General features: G+C 37.6%; 1 protein-coding gene across 1 annotated transcript in view; it reads right to left on the bottom strand.

The window, feature by feature from the left end:
- ZNF385D (zinc finger protein 385D) overlaps positions 1-21,688 on the bottom strand; it is a 161,754-nt gene that overhangs the window by 116,570 nt on the left and 23,496 nt on the right. Inside the window, exon 2 of the mRNA XM_057373206.1 lies at positions 15,238-15,380. Coding sequence (XP_057229189.1) covers positions 15,238-15,380 — 143 coding nt within the window. The remainder of the gene's footprint in view (positions 1-15,237; positions 15,381-21,688) is intronic.

Raw genomic sequence — 21,688 nt, 5'->3', positions numbered from 1 at the left:
TGCTCAATATTGATAAACATTTTGTAGCATTTAGGTGGAAAAAATAAGGGAGTAGTAACTGATATCTGCATAGGACAGAAGCATAAAAAGTTTTATATGGCAGATATATGTAAACCTTTATCGCTTCTCAGACTCTTCAGGCACATTTTGTTTTCCAAGCCTTCTGTGAATATTTGCCTTATTTTCAAAACACAACCAGAGCATGAAAACAGACCCTTAAGGGCATGAATGCACTATCACTCCCTGTTAGAGAAATGGGAAGTAAATCAGAGCACTAAAAGGGAGAAATTACTTTCCTGAAGTAAGAAAAAGCTTAACCAGGCCCTAGGAATTGTCATTAGCTAATGGGGATGAACAATCAGCAGAACTGGTCAAGAAGCATTTTGCTGAAGCTACTGATCCCTGCCAGCCTGCTCAGGTTGCTCACACCAAAGAGTGCAGACATTTGCTGGACTTGGTCCAGATGAGGGAATCAACTGACAATTAAGCCAATGACCAATATCCACAGACCGTCTCAGTAATCTGTGAAAGAGGGACTGGTAGTAATTGCAATGGGGAAAAGAAAAAAAAAAAAAGGATGCATGGTAAAGCCAAATTAAAGTTACTCAGAGTTGGCATCTTTTGTGCAAAATTAATGACTGATAAATGAGATGAAATAAAACAAAGCCTGAGGATGTGTTTTAAAAGACTATAGTGTCGACTTGAACCTTTAGGTTGAAACTCATTAGACTRACTTGAACAGATTTTCTTTTGTTCTACATGCTCCAGTATTGCTGGCTGGAGGAGGAAATACATCAAAGAGGCTACTCCAGGCCCAGAARACAAGGAGAAGAAAGAAAAACAATGCATGGCTATCTTATCATCTWGAGTTGGAGCTGGCTACAAACAACACCCAAATTAATTCCCAAGCTCACAATGAGTCCCCACAAGCTTCTGTTACCATAGAGAACTTCTTCAAGTTCAAAAACCCCCTGACTGGTGTAATCTGTAAGATTGGCAACTTTTATCCAATAAAATTGCCAATCCCTTCAAGAATCATCACTGTCAGCCAGACTGCTCTTCCTCAACTAAACTTTAAGAGTTGTTTCTCTCTCATTCTATGCTTTGAATGACCAGGAACAACTAAATGAAACTGATGATTTTTTTACACTATTATATGACAAAAGACTAGCAGGACAGTAAGTCCTCAACACAGTTGGAAGCCTGGAACAATGCACGCTTATCACCAGCTRTAGCTGTCCAAAAAATCTGATTATATAATCACCTTAAAACCYTGCGTAGGTTGAAGACTTAAATGTTGTTAATGATAGCTAAAGACCAAAGCAGATGAATGTTAATCCTCCTCTTATTTAAGAGAAGTTACAGGCTAAAGAATACATTATTGCAGTAGTAAGTGGCTTTTTGTTTTACTGATTAATCTTGTGTCTTGTTGAAAACCTTAACAAATGTTTTAGACATTTAACTACTGAATTCAAAGTTGTTCTTCACAATCTTTCTGCTGCCACKTTTTGGTCTGCAGAAATGTTGTTTTAAGAAACATAGATAAAATATTACAGTATTTTATTGGRAGTCAGACTGGGACAAAGCTGAGGTATTAATCAAATCACCAAATGARTAATTAAGGATGAAAATCCTAACACATTTTATATGTTGCATCTTCTGCATTTTTGAGTTCTGAGCTGATTATGRTCTGCACTTTTCTCATTGAACTAGAAGACATGAATGTTTTAATWTTACCAAAATTCACAATTTCTTAATTGTTGATATTCAAAGTTAATTCTTTTCTTGTTATAATACAAATGCTGTGAGCCACAGAATTTTGTTTTCTGTGCTTTCACCTGAGCTGTTCAAGGAACTCTAAATTCTCTAAATTTAGCAGCTCACAGAGAGAACTCTTTACCGTCAGGGTCAGCATCAATTTATGTGCCATTTCACAGCAGCTTCTACAAAAAAAAAAATAAAAAAAAAATAAAAGGAAGGTCTTTTAAGAAAGTTGCAGTGGTTCGTGAAGAAACAGCTAGTGAAGATAATTCTAAATGAAACACAACTTTTTCCAGTCGACTGAATGAGGAATGTTTGGGTTCTACCAAATCTACCAAAGAAAACCCAAAYTAATCTTCAGATCAGTAGTTTTTGTGCAATTCACTGTAATCTGAAAAAAAAAACATTTCTTCAGGTTCTTGAAACAGCCTGTTTGAAGAGAATAGCAGATATTGTTTTTATGACACTAAATACGAGGCTCAAATACACAGTACTTGCTGRAGTAAACTTTACCTTTATTTATCATTTTGCTTAATAGAAAAAGATTCGACCCAAAATATATGCTATCCTCTGTATGCACAGAAATGTATGAAAAATCTCCCTTTATCAAGGAATCCTTACTGAAGAACAGAGGGTGAACAGCTGTGCAGTTCTGACACTTTATAGTATGTAAGGGTTTGTTTTAAAAAGGGATTTCCTCTTTAATTATGTGCTCTTTTTARTTATGTGCTTGTTTATAGTTTAGTTTGAGACATATTTTCAGTAAGTACCAAGGTAATTTCTCTCTTTTCTTTCAAATTCAGAAGRAAAACGTAATTAGGTTTCAAATAGCTTCCCTAAAAACAAAAATAGAGATTTAGAGATAATAAATTTGCTTCAAAAAGTTTCAGGAGATATTAAATTCCTGGGAAAAAGTTGTAAGCAAAAGGAAAGAACCTGTTCCTGCTATGAACAGACAGAAGGATTCTTTGAGTGGAAACTTTATACTTGCTTTGTAATGTTTCCACCATTATTTTTATGGGTGTGTTCGTGCTAAGCAAATGCATCTTTCAAATACCTGTTCTGAGATATTTCTCTTTTCTTGAAAACCTTCTGCTCTTCTTTGCACCTCTCTTCTTTGCCAAACACCATGGAACAAGTATTTTCCAATCCTTTGGAAATGGCAGTCTCCTCACTGCCTCTCCTCCCCTGGACACCGCTCTCTCGTGTTACTCCCTAAGGCCAACAATAGCTTTTGCTGCTTCCCAGAGTTGATACTGCCATTTGGGAGGGCAGGGTTATAATTAACTCAGGCATCWCYCCTGTGATTTATCTTGGTCATCTGAGTCCTGGCAACACCAATAATGCAATGRGTTGGATCCATTAGCAAATCAGTCCATTACAAACACAAAATATGAGTAAGGYGATGTACACATCCTGATCCACTTCCAGCTCCCACGAGTGCAGCACCTTAAAAATAGTACTTAGACTTCTACTGTTTATAGCAAGTCAAAGTTCATATGTTCTCATCTCTTCCTGCTACTTAGGTTACCCAAGGAAATTTTCCTATGTATCTGTCTCTGCTTGGATATATTAGGCACTGTCTGGGGAAGGGAATGAGAAAACTCAAATTACCACGTTAGTAGCTAAAATAAACAAACTCTCCTGCTGATTCAATTCAGTCAAGTATGTTACCTCATGGAGGGCTAACACATGCGAAGACAACACATTTGGCTCAAGAACTTCCCAAAATATCTCACCAAAGGCACAGTCTGGCGAGGGTTGCTACTTGTGTCCTCAGCTCTTCTGATCTTCCGTAACCTGTCAGAGCAGGCGCAGATAACGCTTGACTTGATCATGGACTTTCAATTTCTAACAAAGCAAGGACATGGTGGACTACAGATAAATTTAGGAAAACTGCACAGGAATAAAAGAAGTAAAGGCTACAGATTTACACTTTTTCTGTTTTCTTGACAAATCCCAGAAGCAAGTAAATACAACTCCCCCAAAATTTCCTTTCAGGATTCCTTTCAAAGACCTGTTATGTTCAACTTAAAGAATTGTTTCCATGGCCTCCATTCATTAGAATTGCTCTCTCTCACATTCAAACATACTGGCAGTTTCACAAAAGCAAATTACTGAAAGAAACTTCTGTTGGGCAGCTTTGCATCACCTCTAACCGTAATTAAGAATGCCTCTTTCCTATATAAATTTATTCCTTTATCTGCCATTTTCATTCACTTATAGATTATTTAGCCTTCTGTTGCGAGTCATTAAGACAGTTTTTGCGTGTAATTCTAAACATGATTGCTTTTGTTGTGTAAGGAAGCTACACAATTTATTTAATTTTTTATACTTTCTTATAAAGATGTGTAAATGTAATGCGGCATCTAAAACTGTTTACTTGTGAAATCACAAATCATTGCTTTCTGGACAAAATACAGTGTTTGATAGAAAACCTGTGATTTGTATTCTCCAAAACAGTAAGAATTTGATACTCATCTATTTTATATAAACCAATGCATTTAAAAGAGAAACACTGCTTTCCTGGGAGATACAAGGTTTTGTACTACTCTTTAATGGATTATTTTGATTACTAATTTAATCTATATGAATATTTACATAGGATTGCTTTAAGCATTAAGTAGAGCCAAAAGGAAAGATGCCAGGAAAAAYAGTAATTGCTTGAGAATCTGGTATTCTATATCCAATTTTTCTSTACAAGTCCARMATATGACCCTTGGGGATTTTCTTCYCTTATCAARAAATATTATTRGGATAAAATAAATTAGACAGGACATGGACATTAGAGAAACATTTAATCAGAGAGTGCAACATGTAAAGACTCCAGATAAATGAGCTCTTCAGTATGTGCCATTTACCAGCCCAAACTACTCTGAGTAAAAAGAGTACTAAACAGTCCCAAATCTTTCCATTATCATAAAGGATAAAAGTGTGCATGTGTTTTAAGACACATTCTTGAATAGYAGAATCACTGTTACTGCCTGCTATGAATAAACAATTAATGAAGTAAATGTGCTTAGGAATGTATTTACTCTGTGTGAAATTACCTGTTGTGTAAACTTGTGCTTTTTTCAAGATATCTTTGAAATTCCTAAGAACAAATTGCAGGTTGTAAAAGAAAAAAGAAAATTTAAAAAAAAAAAAAAAAATCTGTGACTAGTTATTCATCTGTTAGCAGCACAACTGTACCTAAGGTTAGAAAAARTTCATGTCTTACTTTAAATCCTTCCAAATACCTGTCTCATCAACAGAAATAATAGTGTTTTTAGAATTTTATCACTTTTTTCATCCTCAAACTATAGGAATAAAATCATTATTTTAAGCAATTCCTCTTTACTTTAATTGCAGCTTTTAAAAAACAGGTTAATAACCATCCATATTTAAACTGTAGATTTTATAAGTTATACTTATTATGCGAACCATTACATTTTTATAGTCTTTGCAGAATAAAATAATCATTGATCTTTTTTCATCTGAGCACTATTAAGACAAAGGGTGTAAACATCAACTGATTAAAACATTATTTAAAACRTTTTTWAAAAGCCTTATARAATTTAGTTTTAAGTAATTTCACTCATCAAGACTTGACAAAYCTGAAGAGTACTTCATTTAATTTCYCTTATGAGAATGTTTTGCATTCAAAGCAAAAGCCTGAGGGACCTTCAGTCCCTATAAAAGGCTTTGCTGTTGCTTTTGCCTTGGGTACTAAAGCTTCCCAACAGCAAATTGTTGGCTCACAGTGCAGTGCCCTCCAGCAAACNTTTGCCTTGGGTACTAAAGCTTCCCAACAGCAAATTGTTGGCTCACAGTGCAGTGCCCTCCAGCAAACGTGTAAGGCAGGACAAGATGACTCAGAAAGTCTTTCACTATTACTAATCACCAGTTAAACAAACAAGCATGTGAGGTATTTAGATCCTACCCATTGCTTTAGGAACAACAAGAAACCACTTAAATAAGTCTAAAAAAAAACCCTGAAAACAAAGCTTGTTGTATGCCATTTTTAGGTATGTGTAGTCCTTTTCCCAGAGATCACTTCTAGCTCGCAACACTGCTGGTGAAAATGTCTTCAGGTTTATAGTCCATGGTTTACTGTGTGTCTATTATATAACAGCAGTCATGAGTTTGTGCAAACACAGTGTTTTTGCCTCAGACCTGTTTAATTAWGGACATGAGAATTGATGGAGAATAGTTGGAAGTTCTCACATGACAAGAAGGAGCAGCAAACATCTCTTTCTCAGAGACAAGGTGCTGACTGACTGGAGAGTGATATGCTGCCTGAAAAATCCCAAAAAAACTGTGAGCTATCAAACAGATGATGAAAGTGCATTTACTATAAGCTCAGCTTCCATGAAGAGCAGCATCCTACCTGCACCCACAGAGTCAATACAATCTGCAGGTGGCCAAATGAGCACCAGCATCAAGGTATCCATAAGGACCTTGAATGAGGCCATGGAACWGAACACTGAGACAGATGGTAGCTGGAGAAGGCCAAACACAGGTCATGCTATTTCACACAAACTTACACAAAATAAGTCTTCCAGATAAATCAAAACAGGTTAACCAAAGATACACATTACACTCAAAAAACTAGGTAGCATCCAGGAAACAGGTATTTTATTTACATCCATKTTCCAGTTACAGAGATGAATTCAAGGATAAGTCTTATAATGCTCAGCAAGGTGAAATGACACAAACATAGGCTATCTTAAGATAAGCTTAAGATTTGCTTCCCAGGAGAACACACACCCTAGAAACCTGAATTTCTTCAGAAAGCAATCATAGAAGGTCAGGGCACCCTTGGTACAAATTTAACTTAAATAAAAATAAAACTTTTTAATTGATACTTTTATGATATCCACCCATTTGTACTTAACAAACTCCTTGAAGGTCTCAAGAYTGTATTCTATATGACAGGAGGTGACAGTTGCTAATTTTATATGAYGGGAGGTGACAGGAGACTGCTAATTTCCTAACTGGAAAATAAACCTAAAACTGTTCCAGTAAGTTGTGGGAAATCAGGCTGTATTGAAAGGAACCTGTAAAGACCATCAGGCCCAATCCCCTACCCTCGGTAAGGGCATCCTTCACCAGATCAAGTTGTTAAAAGTCCTACCCAACCTGACCTTGAACACTTTCAAGGATGGGGCATCCACAACTYAATGTCTTCAATACTATYTTAATAATACATATATTAATAATGTCTTAATGATAATAATATAATACAAGTTCATATCTTTAAGGTCTTCATCAATGATATATAGAAAGGGACTGAGTGCACCCCCAGCAAGTTGGTAGATGATACCAAGCTTGGCACACCTGAAGGACGGGATGGCATCCAGAGGGACCTGGACAGGCTGGAGAAGGGGCCTATGGGAATCTCATGTGATTTAACAGGACCAGGAGCAAGGTGCTGCAGCTGGGTCAGGGAGACCCCTGGGATCAGCACGGTCTGGGGATGGACAGACCCAGAGCAGCCCTGGGGAGAAGGACTTGGGGGTGATGGTTGACAAGAAGATGAACATGATCCAGCAGTGTGTGCTCAAGGCCCAGAAAGCAAATCCTGGGCTGCATCCAAAGCAGTGGGGCCAGCAGGGCAAGGGATGGGATCCTCTCTGCCCCTCTGCTCCCCTCCTGTGGGACCCCACTGCATCCAGCTCTGGGGGGACAGCACAGGGAGGACACTGACCTCTTGAAGTGAGTCCAGAGCAGGGACACCAAGCTGATCAGAGGCATGGAGCACCTCTACTGTAATGAAAGCCTGAGAGAATCAGGATTATCAACCTGAAAAAGAGAAGGCTTCAGGGTGACCTTATTGTGGCCTTCTAGTACTTGATGGGAACTTACAGAAAAGATCAGGCAAAACTATTTACAAGAACATACAAGGAGGAATGGATTCAAAATAAGAGAGTAGGTTTAGATTTGGCAGTAGGAAAAAAAATTCTTTACTGTGAGGGTGGTGAGGTACTGGAACTGAGGTTGCCCAGGGAAGATGTACAAGGCCAGGTTGGATGAGGCTATGAGCAGCCTGCTCTAGTTGAAGGTGTCCCTGCCTGCAGCAGGGAGGTTAGAACTAAATGATCTTCCAACCCAAATAATTCATATGATTCTATGAACCTCTCTGTATAACTTGTTCCAGTGCATCACTACTCCTATAGTAAACAATTTCTTCCAATCTAAAGCTACCCTCTTTTCAAAAACATTTCCTCTTGTCCTATCACTACAGTCTCCAGCAAAAACTCTCTCCCCATTTTTCTTTTAATGTCTTTAAGTACTGCTGGGCCACAATAAGGTCACCCCAGAGCCTTTTCTTCTCCAGGTTGAACAACCCCAACTCTCTCAAGTCTTTCCTCATAGGAGAGGTGTTCCACTGCCCTGATTGACAATTTTCCTGACCCTCCTCACAATTTGCTTTAACACGTCCCTGTCTGTCACTGGGGACCTTAGAACTGGATGCTGTGCTCCAGATGGGGTCCTATGAGAGTAGAATAGAGAGGAAGAATTGCCTCCCTTGATCTAATGGCCACACTGCTTTTGATGCAGCCCTGCTACAATCGGCTTTCTGGTCTGTAAGCACACAATGCTGGGTCATGATCAATTTTTTGTGCACCAGTACCCCAAATCCTTCTCCACTGGGCTGCTCTCAATCCTTGGAGCCCCCAGTCTGTACTGATACCATGGACTGCTCTGACCCCAGTGCAGGAACTTGCTCCTGGCCTGGGACTTCACGAGGTTCAAATGGACCCAATGAAAGCAAGTCTAAAACCTCACCAGGAGAACTGCTAAAATGTATTCTAATTGTAAGAGAAAGATAAGAAAAATTTTGTTGTTTTCTGGCTTTAAATTTTCAGAGGGCCCAACTATAAGTTGCAAGCAGCAGCAAAAAAGATATAGAGGAGGTTGCAAAGGGATTAAGGCAAGATGCTCCTTAACAATGCATCAAGTCCAAAGAATATAAAAACAATGATTCTGGAGACAGGTCCTAGGGTCTGATACTACTTCACAGCCCCTCTGCAGTAGTACAAGCAGAAATAATCATCATGCAGTCACAGGTGACCACGTTGCAGGAGCACTCGTTCGTACCAAGTCACAAAATAAATTCTGAGCCCTGTCCATGACATAGAGCATAGACCATACATAAAAAAGGCAGAGTATTCCTACAGATCTCAACACAGTCTAATCTGACTCAAAACTGGAAAAATATGAAAAGCTTAATTTCATGATGTCTTCTGAGCTACAAACCTTTCCTCTGCGTCAGAACCAGTGTTTTACTGGTATTTCAAACAGAACTGAGGGTGTAGAGTAAGTATCTAAGCATACGGGAAATAAATCCGGCCAATTCAAATAACTGAATATTTCATACTAATGTTGATTCATTCCTCTTTTGCAAGCACCAAATAAAAACATCTGATTTGCCAGGATTTTCTTGTGTTTGCTCATTTCCTCATTCCTCTACTTCTCCCGTGGACTTAATTAAACATTCTGGMCAGCAATGAAAATGTTATTATAATAAAGAATTCCTGAACCCAGCCATTATTTTTGWATTGTTGCCTATTTTCAATAACATTCAGCTAAACAGCAATAGAGATATAGACTGTTAAGAAGAGTATAGCTATTTTACAGCTCAATTGCAGTGCTGTGTAAGGAAATGAGCAAGTCAAACCCTCCGTTTCTGGATACCTGTAAATGAACAGTTACTCAAACATTAACCCCAGTAGCAATAATCTGGTGCACTACAATAATCCTCTGTGACAAATGAAAAATCTGGTGCACTACAGTTCTCCACCTGATAAAGAACCTTCTCATAGAAATAACATTAAAAATCAGCACAAACTATATTTTTCTGCCAGGCTCTTCTGCATAGGCAATATTCCATTTTGATTCACATCAGACTTAGKCCATTGTGTTGTTGCCTGAGTATCCTCTTCTGGAAACAAAGCATTCTGACAGCATGTCATCATTACTGAGCTTAAAAGGGTTTTATATAATGAAGAAAAATAGTCTTGTTATGCTATTCTGCTCAATTAAGTCATAAAGCATAAAACAAAACCATCATGTAGTGGCATTAGAAAAAWTTGACTTTATTTTGTAAATTTCAGKYTGATGATGTTTTAAAAAACTAACATTTATTTCAGAGTCCTCCTCCACTCTTCACTATCAAAATACTACTTCTTATTCACAACATCCAGAAAATTGGCACATCATTTCTGCAGCACATATCTCTCTTCCAGATAAAATAACTATCCAGGACAAGAGCCTAAGGAAAAGACTTTAAAAATCTCTTCTGACAGCTTTCTGACAGGTTTTCTCCACATTTCCTGGCATAACCCTTCCCAGAGACACTTCTCAGCAAGCAGGTTTTCCACACTGTCCATTTCTATCAGCGGTCTGGCCACAAAAGGAGAAGACTACACCTACAAACACAAGAGAGTGCAGCCTTTGTCCTGCCTTGGAAGTTGCTGGGATGTTGCACAGGGTGATTTTCGGGAAGCAAGGATCACTACATTGGCACTACAGCCCAAGCTGCCCCAGGAGCCTCAACCTATRGGCAATGGACGCTGTTAACGCCTCCTCCTCCTTTCCCCTATGGCAAACCTTAACTAGGGGAAAGTGAAATAWGAAGCACTTAATAATGTACCTGAGATACTGGCAGAGAACAAGCAAACAGGAAAATCACAGAACTGAACAAAGATTACTACAGATGGACCATGAGAAACATATCTATAGGGTTCATTTCCTATCCATATTTGGATGGGAACAACTCTTACATTGCCACTACTTCCAAGACTTCTAGTCAAAACTGCAGCAATCTTTCTTTCCAAAGGATGCTTATCTGGAAAACTTCCCACTAGCAATAAGGCTTTCACTTGGAGTTAGGGATTGAGCTTTTCAAGCAACATTGTTCTTTCTGCTTTGAAGCATTTATTCAGATCTTCTACACTGCGTACCTCTTCCATTATAGATTGTGGTCATACTGCAAAGTGTGCTAAAATATATTTTTTTTTTACGGGAACATGGTCAACAAATCCTTCAAAGAATAAACAAACAAGGAGTGCAATACACTGTCAAATTTTCACCTTGTAATGGCAAATGTCCTGAATTTCTAAACTAAATTATGTCTCCTGCTCAGGAGGCTGAAGTATATAATTCTGAGAGCTTCAGAAATAAGATAAACTTAGTTTCTGATGCATCTGTGCTTTGGAGACTACAAAAAAGGTCAGCATGAGATTTTTTTTCTGTCAGAGGGTATATCAGATTAGGGCTGATGCTAATGTCTCGCAAAAGAAAGCATTTCATCTTAGACCAGAGACTCATATCAATATTTTCTGACAAGTTAATTAACTTCTAGACTTTGATGTTTWGCGAAATTTCTTTGCAACAAACCATTGGCTCATGAACAGAAACACCATGTATGCATATTCACATGCAAAGACCAGTATGTTTAATACAACTGCTAAATACAACTTTGCATCTCTAAGAACTAATTCTTAGAAGTACACACACTTACAGCTTCTCCTGTGGATGAAAACAAAGAAGCATAACAAATATTTGCTAAATGATCTCAAACATTTCTCAGAACAATTTAATTATTTTTCTATTCCACTGAAATTTTTCAAATAATATTTTAAAAAGCTACATAAGCATTATTTATGGTCATAGTTTCTCTCGTTCAATAAAATGTGCCCATTTAAATCCCATCCGGTTGATTCATCTTTTTAGATCAGATAAACTTGCAGTGAACCTGGGATTCTTCGGGGTCTGTTCCAGTGGGCTGTTTTCAGTTTAAACAGCTGTGTTGTTACAATTTCTTTTTACATGTKACTTGAGGGTACCCATTTGCTTCACAATTAAGAGCATAGCACCTACAAATGTTCAGCTAACCAGATTGGTAATTGCTATGTTTGCTTTACACTTCCTTATATAAATAGAAAATGTTCCTCCKGAAACGAAATGGTTCAAAGGTTCAAACATTATCTTCCTAACTTTTCTCAGGTTACTCACTTTTTACTTTTCCCTCTGCTTTGTGTCAGGGGATATTACTGGTAAAGATTTGCATACCTCATGTTATTTCTTCTAGTGTCTGCTTCAATTAAAGCTTTTTCCTTTGTGGAAATAAGTCTGAAATATTTTCTCCAAAGCCAGAAAGCAAAAACTGAGTTTTAGAGCAAGATCATCAGTAAGAAAGAATCTTATGCTTGTAATAAACTGAAATAGAGTGAAAAATGTTATAAAATACACCTTACTAGGATTATTTACAATACTTAAGATCAGTATTTGGTTTTATTAGTTCTTATGTACATGTCTGAGATTCTCTGCTGAGAAGTTACTTTTGCTTTCACCTCTCCTAATATTTCTGTCCAGTTCATSTGAATCCCCAAATTCCCTGAAGATTTTCTTTAGATAAAATTAGAARCATAACTGCTTAATAAATGGGAGCATTCCTCTGTAAACATACAATACAATGTCAGCACTTCTGTCATCTGATTTCTGAGTGGAATTTAATAAATGAGCTGTGAATAGCTTATGAYCTGTCCCCTAATGTGGGATTCATCTAAATGTAGATGCAGCTGAGCCAGTCCCTCATTACAGTCAGAACAGATGAGTGACAACTTTCAGGATTTCCTTCATGCCAAAGTAGACATACTGCTTGCATTGCAAGCTACCTTTAGCCATGCAAAATTGGAGAAATTGCTGATTTTTCTCCATTATATTTTGTGAAGAAACTTAAGCTTAGATATTTAGCTCTATCAACAACCAAACCCTCACATAGATTAATACTGCCACAACCAGAGACTACTTACTTACTCTGAAACATGCCAGAACTTTCATTCAACTCAAGTTACTGCTTGGTCATGCTGTTCTCAAGTGAAGGCTCTTGAAAAGTAGCCAGTAAATGGCCAAAACTCTGGACTTCCCTCTAGACTTATGGGAAGTAATCCAGACATGCTGCCAAACTCATTTGTTCCTGTGGAGTTCCATGAGCCTCAAAAGGTCTTTAGAAATCAATTTCCTATGACAAAATCTATGACCCTGATATCTCAATCAAGGGAAATGTTAATTTATTGACAACATGAGAGAGAATATCCAGCTCAGGTGTTCTTTTATGGACCACCTGCTTGATCTGGGTTCAGTCACAGAGCATAAATAATTCTCTACACTGCATAGGGTTCTCAGGGAAGTCTATGAAGATAAAGCATCATCGACRGCTGCAATCATTGATGAAGAGGCATATTTACAAAGATCACTTTTTTGATTAAAAACTTGCTTTCTGTCTCACATTCCCATACTGAAGCCCCTGTCGGAAGTTCTGTATGCAGAACTAACATGATGTGTGGGTTACCTTCTTCTTGGGCTGATAATGCTCAGCAGCTGATGTGTCCCCAGAATTTTCATCAGCTTGGAAAGAATTTCTGGAACTGTACAGAACAACTCAGCTGGTCTATATATTTGGAGTTTGTTGTTAACCATCCCTGGCACATGAGCTAATTATAGCAGCGTTCAATAATGCAATGTTCACAAAGGAAACGGGAACACGGAGAGCGATGCTGCATGTCAGCACACATGATGAGAAGGCAAAGGTCACTTYGCAAGGCAGGTGACAGCAGCTCTGATGACAGCATCCTCAAACTCAGCACTGACATATGTGCCAAAGGTGGATTTGGCAGATGGCCACACATCACAGGAAGCAGTATTTTGCAYGGGAACAGACTTCAGAGTGATGTTAAAAAGGGCTTCAAGTCTCACTCCTGAAAGATAGGCTCACTTTACCCGTGCTCTTACAAATTATATGCTACTAAAATGATGTTCAGGAATAACATGGTTTTGATACGAGTCTATTTTTACTTTCTTACTTCCAAATTGATACAAGCATGACTTCTCCACCCCTCACCCAAAATAATTATAGTAGCAAAGCAGTCTGTGTAAGTAGAAAGAAATTGGRAATTTATGGAATAACACAGCAATTATTAACATTCATAATTTAAATTCCAYTTCAGTTATATAATTAAACAATTAGCAAAACAATCTGAAGGCTCTGAACTGTGGAAAATCCTGAGGAAAAAAAAAATACAAGAAGTTCTAATTGATATATTTTAAAAATTCAGTTGGCCTATTGTATTAACTATAAACAGTGATTACAAGGCACACCTGGTTAAAAGACTCCAACTCTTAAGCACACTAAGCAAGTCTAAAGTTGTATCCATTTCATTATGAGTYGTCAGTAACCTGSTTAAATYCAGCACTTGTAAAGCTTKGGTGCATACTAACACAYTTTCTAAAATTCRAAAAAGTTYCTTGGYAATAGTAGTTCTTTGACATATATTYTCTGTGTGTTTTAAGACTTGCAGCTGGTAGTTTTTCTATTAATGCTGTGAATTTCTTGAATTTAAGACTGTRTAAATAGTTTTGACAAGTAGTTTATTTTAATTACTTTAAAACAAAATGAACATCTCTGAAGGGTAAAAAATAAACATTTAACTACAGAAAATTTTTGTTGATTGCTATAAATTGTTTCTAGAATGTGTATGTTCTTTTACTATTCTTAATTCYTTCAATTAAGATTTCTGCATGTCCATTAGAATTGGTTTGGAATGGAAAATTCCACCCCGTCAGTGTCTCTCAAAGTAGATAAGCACACAATCTTTAGGGGTTTCTTAAATATCTAACATATGTAAATAAGGAAATGAACTTCCARCAGTAATTGAAAAGGGGCACCATTCTATAAAGGCAAAATTAACATAACACCTACCTAGACTTTTTTTTTTTTCTTTTAGAGCATTAATTATCTCAGTCTGAAAGAAGAAAATTTGAACATTGATGACATATGTCAGCAAAATAATCAAAATACTAAAGGAGGAGTAGGATTTCTATAATCATACATAGCATGACTAAGTAAAAAAGGAAAAAGGAGAAATCTATCCTAGTTTAAACCTTAGACGTGAGAAATAACACATCTTAACCTGAAAAAAGTACCCTGTATTGTTTGCCACTGAATAGCTCATCCACCAGCTAACACTGTTCTCATTCTTAGTTTATTTTCCCCTACAGAGTTCCTTCTGTAGGCCCTGTAAATTTAAGTATTTYTCATGAAGAGTGTTGAGATGGGATGCAGAGTCCCATTGCTCTGAAACCTTCCCTTTCTGAGARCTGCAGCGAACTGTAAGTTAGTGAAGCTCTGCACGTCCTAAATTACTGTGGGAAATCCACAAGCCCTGGGAATGAGCACAGCCTGAAACTTTATTGCACCTCACTTGGGATCATATAATTTTTTTCCTTCTACATTTCTTCTGACTAACACTCAGGTAGGTCTTAATTTATGGCCTATCAGTGTGTCTGAAAGAGCAATTTGGCCCTCGGTATGGGATAGGATATTCCAGGTTTAATGGAGTACATAAAATTCTGCTTTGTGCCCCCCTGAGCGTTGCGTGGAAGCCGTGGCTGGGCTTGGTGGACCGTGACTGCTCCGAGTGTACTTACTGCATTGAAGTTGGGGAAGAGATTCACTGCGGCGGCAGTGTCCAGAGGAAACGGGAGGAACGGCTTAATGTCCAGCGATGGCTGCAGGGGCGGCGCGGGAGGACGCACCAGGGCTGGAAGAGCRGGGCTCTGGCATGTACCACCTGCACGTGCAAACAGACAGAAGGCGTTCAGAGACAGCTCYGAGCACAAGGGGGAAAAAGCCAACACACACACAAAAATAAAAGCAACAATCAAAAGACAACATTGGATCAAATAAATGCATTTTCACTTGTCCAAAAATTACCACGTTACTGAAAAAAAGCACAGCTGACTCAGTGACTGAGTTGGTTATAATTTGTTGCCAACAATTGCTTTAGGTTTCAGTCTGTCATGATTAGAATTAGCTTGTAAACCATTTATTTCCATGAACAATAGTTCAGCACTTGTCTAACTTCCCTTAAGAGCTTCAGCTAGTCTCATTGTCCTATAATTTTAGGGCTTCATCCTTACCCTGTTGCTCAACCCTACAAAGGCAGATTAATCAAAAAGAAAAAGAACAACTTGCTGTTTGGCTCAGCAGAAGTCATGCCATTTCCAGACTCCTGATTTTTTAATTAAATGCTCATTCATGGACCCAACAGCTTCAGTTTCAACCTAAACCTCACAAATACAACATACCTTGCCACCTCAACAGTTGATCAAYACAATTTTAAAAATAACAGTTTCAGAAGCCACTGAAATTCTGTYTATGGGAAGGTACCGATGAGCACTTTCTGCTGTTAGCAAGGGGTGGAGCTGATTCAGACTGTGCAGCAGAAAGCTCCTCCCGGCTAAGCACCARCTCTGTGGGAACGTAATGCAAATGAAGAAATGCCCTAGCATACCAATAAGGCGCTACCTGTTTGCAGTGAGCCCTATTTAGCTTATTTGTTTGCCCCTGGCTACAGCCAGCTACATGCTGGAAGGATCCAAGTTCATTCTCTGCTTTCAATGTCTCCTATATTTTGGTTGCACTCCAAAACWTCAATTCCCTGTTAATTAAAGACTATTTGGATCCTAGGAAACTGTTAAAATATGCCAGTGTTCTTCTAATCTGAGAGGCAGGCAACAGACTGTAAAAACCTGCTGGGAAGAGTCCAAGAAACGTTGGGGGGAAAAAAATGAAAGGGGAGTTTTACCCTACTCACTGAACAGATACACAGGCAGACAGATCAACAGAGGGAGAGATCCGAAATCTGTTTCCTTTTTCCCTCTCRTACATACAGACATTTCATTAGACAAGCTGCATGCATCCTTGAAGAGCCCAAATACAAAGTAGTCAGAATGATATATGGAAACTCTCCATATTCGGCCAGCAAATTTGCTAACAAGGTTTGTCATGTTTTACGTCTAATTGAGGGCTAACAACACAGGACTTAATTAACCAGTAGTAGAAGATYATCCAAAGTTGTGCKTCTAGGTATAAAATCAGCYGGASCCAAATTTTGAAAGACTGTATTTTWTGCMARCTTTCAACTCCCCTGTGAARTGTTTCACTGAGAATCACTAGTAAATTAAAGGTAGTGGGTTAGGGGTCACTGCAGTCTCGCGATAGCTTTTCCCCTAGAATAGCTGCCATTTTTTGAGTAATTTCTACATTCTACCTCAATGTAAGTGTATAAGAAATCAGACTTTGAATGCAGCAGCTGACGATAGAGGCAACAGAAAAGCAGAGGGCAAGCAACTCTGCTTTCCATAGCTCACCAGCATAGAAGTATCAARTACTTGATTGCTACTGTTTTGGTAATTGCTGCAATCCCATGACATTATTACAAAAACAATGTAAAAATAAATTTAACAGGTTAGAAYGATGATAAGGTAGTGCTGAATATGCCGATTATACTACCTCTGAATAGGAAAGGCCCATAAAGAAACTTTTTTACATTCTGAAAATACTTACCTTTACCTATGTAAAACTTTTACGGATCACAAAAGGAAAACGTTACTCTTACTTAAAAAAAACAAAAAAAAAAAAAAAAAAAAAAAAAGGAAAAACAAACAGATTGCACCTGAGATTGTACAGAATCACACAGAAGTTTCAAGGTGAACATTGCCTGGCAATAGCAAAGAATTTGAAGCTGATTGAACATTCTGTAACTCACAAATGCAAGAGTAAACTGGAGCGAGAAATGTCACCTGTGCTTGGGGACACAGCTCATTGGGTGTATTATCCCAGTGCTGTGGAGAAGAGCTTCCTAGGTTYGGATTACCTGGAGCAGCAGCACTGGTATCCCATAATCATTCAAGATACCACGCCATGGAGGATGAAATATTTCTATTCTGTGATCCTTCCCTGTGGCATGACTCGGCACTCACGCACCTGCTGCTGCCAGCCAGCGCTATGCAAAGCCATCTGGGGACGAGAACAAGCTTTAAATGGAAAAATCCAGCCAGCTCTGCAGGACCTTGGCTGGGACTCTGAGCCTCTGGAACAGAGCTTAAAATCTACCACAGTCCTGGCTACAGTGGCACAGAAAATTAGTATGTTCAGGAGCACAGCTGCTATCTGTTTTTTCAATAATGTCAGACATGTCCCTAAATGATGGAGCATGTGAGAGGCACCATGAAATTTGAGCCTTTGCTTTAAAAAATATCTCTAATGTTTATGGTTGCAAAAATTAGCTTCTCTTTCCATTTAACATTCRCAGGTTGTAGTCTAGAATCTGCAACAGAAAAACTGAAGCAATGGCAACTATTTTYGTGACTCAGCTTAGCTTGGACAACCTTTGAGAATGCCAGTGTTAACTGTTTCACAGCTAATCCATTAGCAGAGGGGTGGAGAGGGGTAGAAGTCAGCTGGGAAAAGTTCTGGAAGAGCATACACAGAAAAAAATCCAAGTGTTACTGAATGGTGGATCACAGTGAAGAGCCATAAAGATTRCTTTTGACAGTTTTGACATTCTGCAGGATAAGCTTCTCCACAAAGACCTCCATAGCTTTCCCTGTGCAGATGCAGCACTGCTGATCAACACACAATTAAGGTGAAGGTACAATAACAGACTCTTTACAAATTTTGTATCAGCAAGGTTTGTATAATATTGACCAACAAAACTAGCCTAAAGTCCCAAAACACTGATAAGTTTTGTCTGCAGCCTGTGCTTGCTGCTCTGTATTATTATATTATTATTTTTATTATTATTATTACCTGAAGTTCATATATATTACTTTGCCTTTATGAGCAACACGCTAAAATTACTTAAAAAGGCAGGAAAATAATGTATTTTCTAATTCCAATCTTACAATTTAGTGATATTAGAGCCGAATGTCTTTTTAAGGAAGAGATTCAGATTCTAAATGGAAGATGAATGTTCAGATATTTGAGAAATCACGTCAATATTTTTACCTTCATTTTATTTGTAGGTAGACCAAGAACAATACAACTTAGAAGCTTAATTAGCTCAGCATTTTGACCAAGTGGGAAGTAATAATTTTTTTTTTCTTCAATTTTCAGACAATTTGAATCACAGACAAAATAATCTATTGGACAGAGGCCCTGGAAATCCATCCAAGGTAAGTGTGAGCATACAAGTTTGGAGAAAACCTTGCCACAAATGTTTGCCCCTTCCTATGTCACATAGAGACTGTTTTTGAGGGCTCTCCCAATGCCAATGTGACACAGCATTTTTGCACAGGAATGCAGTTCTGTGTCTCCAGTTGGAACTAACACTTTGCCCTATCACTGGGTAATCTGGGTTGCAATAAAACACCGTGCTCTGGGCACAGACAGCCTGTGTGCAATAAAGCCATGTGTGACATGAGGCTCCTGCTCTTGGTGACACAATCCAGTCACCAGGTTCTCCTTCTCAAACCACTGGTGACACAAACTTCATCACCACAAGACCTTTCTTGCCTGAACTGAGAGAATATGTCAGAAATAGATGGAAATTATTCCCTCCAATTCTGTCTCAAACTATCCATTCTCTAAGCAATTGGCACATTTTATTTGTTTTGAGTATTAGTGGGAACAAATAGAGTCCTTTTCCCCACTTCCCCTCCACTCCATTTTGTCTTTAGAGCCCACATTTCACTACAGAACTAAAAAAAAGAGAAACCTTATGTATTGCAAAATTTTAATCTTGTCTTAAAAWTTTTTTCTGGTGACAATTCTGTACAAATAGCTGACACCTTCTGGCAGATATTTTACTTTCAATGAAATGGCACTTACTGAAAAGAAAGCTCCCTATGCAAATTTTTGTGCCAGTTCACCTGAAATTTTCCTTGGATCAGTGTTAGGCAAAGAGTATAAACAGCTGTAAATACTGACCCTAAAATCTGGATTAAGAGARTTGCAAAGACTGAATATGCACAAAGGAAACCAAAGAAAATAGCCCTAGAGTAAACAGACATCATAGRGCAGAGTGGTTTTTACATACAGGATAATAAATAGTTTCCCTAATGTTTTTCAAGGAGGCCAATATCCCCATTCTTCAGGTTTCCCAACAAACAGCTCAACAATCTGGCAACCACCTATTGCTATATGTTCTGACTTGGCTGTAGAGGAATACAGGTTACATCTTTCTCTCTCTGCATATTCTTTCCTYGTGCACACYCYCATTCCTAATCCTTTAAATTTAACWRCAGATTTAGCTTMCAGAAAAAGAATCAYAAGATGTATCATCAAATAGTCTCTCCTAAGGAAGAATCCAGCTCAGATTTTGCAGACACAAAAATGTAGATAATTTTTTGCAATGCATTTGAAACTTGGAGGTATGTAAACTGGGCAGAAACTCTAAACTAATACCCCATTAATCTGAGTCTTTTGCAGTTCTTCCATCACTATTACCACCATAAACACTGAGTGAAAAAGCAAATCTCTGCAGAATTACATTTTCATTCCTTCGCTACTTTGCAATTTTTTCCTTTTAGCCATTTTRAATACAGCAAAGACATAAACTAAGGTACCATTTCCCTTCTTTCTTGGAGTCTGAGCTTGTTTTCAGGATCATAATRGGGTTACTTCAAGAGGTGGATGTTTTATATTCCATCTCACACCTCTCCCAATATTTCCATGATAACTTATTTGAGGTCAAAAAAATACATACATTCTGCCTTGGCAAAAGCTCAGAGAACCTTTCAACTGGTATGACTCAGTGTAGAAGCTGGGAAAGTACCACACATTTCCAAATAAAAAATTGACTTCTAGGAAGCTTCAAAAGGCAACTTCAAAAGGTGTATTAATGTTTTTTCTGTAGGATCCTATATCTAACAATTCACATGCAGTAAACATTGCAATATATCCCAGAGAGCCTGGGTCAAAACAGGAATTTTTCCTAGAAAATTTTTTAGAACACTGACTCAGGCTACTTTAAAGTATGAAAGGGAAAGGATATGTGAGGAACACATGGCCTAGCTCATAAATGTTAAAAAGCTTTCATTGGGATAACTCAATATCAGCTAGAATTTTTAATTTGTTWTTAATTAAGTTTGCCAGTGGGATATAGAAAAGGTATATTTGGAAAGATTTCTTTTTCAAAAAGACAATAAAGACGCAAGCATTTAAGAATGGCAGGCTATCCATGATGAATAATGCTCTTTCATGATCTCAAATATCAGATATCACACTTATGTTTTCAGGGAATCTGAAAAATAGGAAATTTTATGACATCCAAAACAAACAAGCAAAAAGTTTCTCTGGGATATAACAGAGAAAATACAACATAAATTGTAGATGTGGCTTTTAGAAATTATTTTAATGTAGTTTGTCATTGCCTATAGTCACTAGGGTATTCTCTTTTTTCACTGTATGGTAGTCTTCATTTATACAACAGATACTTTTTTCAAAAACTGCTGAATTGTCCTTTCAAAGCTAAATTCAAGTCTATAATTAGTAGCGCCAATGATCAAAGCTGGCAAGGAAAAATGAGCCTCATTTAACCACCAAACTACTTATTTGTAGTTAYTGTCCTAAAGTGACTAAAAAATGAACTTTGCATATAGAAAGTTAGCTAAAATGCAACCTGTATCTTTTATGTACATAAACAGATAAACTTTCGATTTTGATTATTTAATTTGAATAGGTTACATATTACTACATATGAACTGAAAGGAGATCAGGTAAATAAATTATATGATGCATCTGGAGAATTTATTGCTCAGAAAAACTATTTCCTGACCATTTACAATGTTAGAATTCAGCTTATTGAAAGGGTTTTTTTTTGTTTTGAGTGGTTTGTTTCATTTTTWAAAWTTATTTATTTTGRAAGGGGAAATGAGAATCTTAAAATGCTTTTGATTTCTGTATTGTTCACAGACTCTTTTTGGTGCTTCCATTATTTAATAATCTCAAAAAAAAAATTAAAAAATATGACATCCACATTTAAACACAATRCTTTTACATATAATCACTCTTGCATATAATCACTCAGGTCCAGAAAAGAAAGAAAAAAAACCAACTGTATTAAATATTTGAAGCCCACTAGAAAAGAAGAGC

This window comes from Malurus melanocephalus, unplaced genomic scaffold (genome assembly GCF_030028575.1).
Source record: "Malurus melanocephalus ecotype Western Australia unplaced genomic scaffold, MMel_1.1 scaffold_189, whole genome shotgun sequence".
Lineage (NCBI taxonomy): Eukaryota > Metazoa > Chordata > Aves > Passeriformes > Maluridae > Malurus > Malurus melanocephalus.
This window is presented reverse-complemented; position numbering and strand designations above follow the sequence as displayed.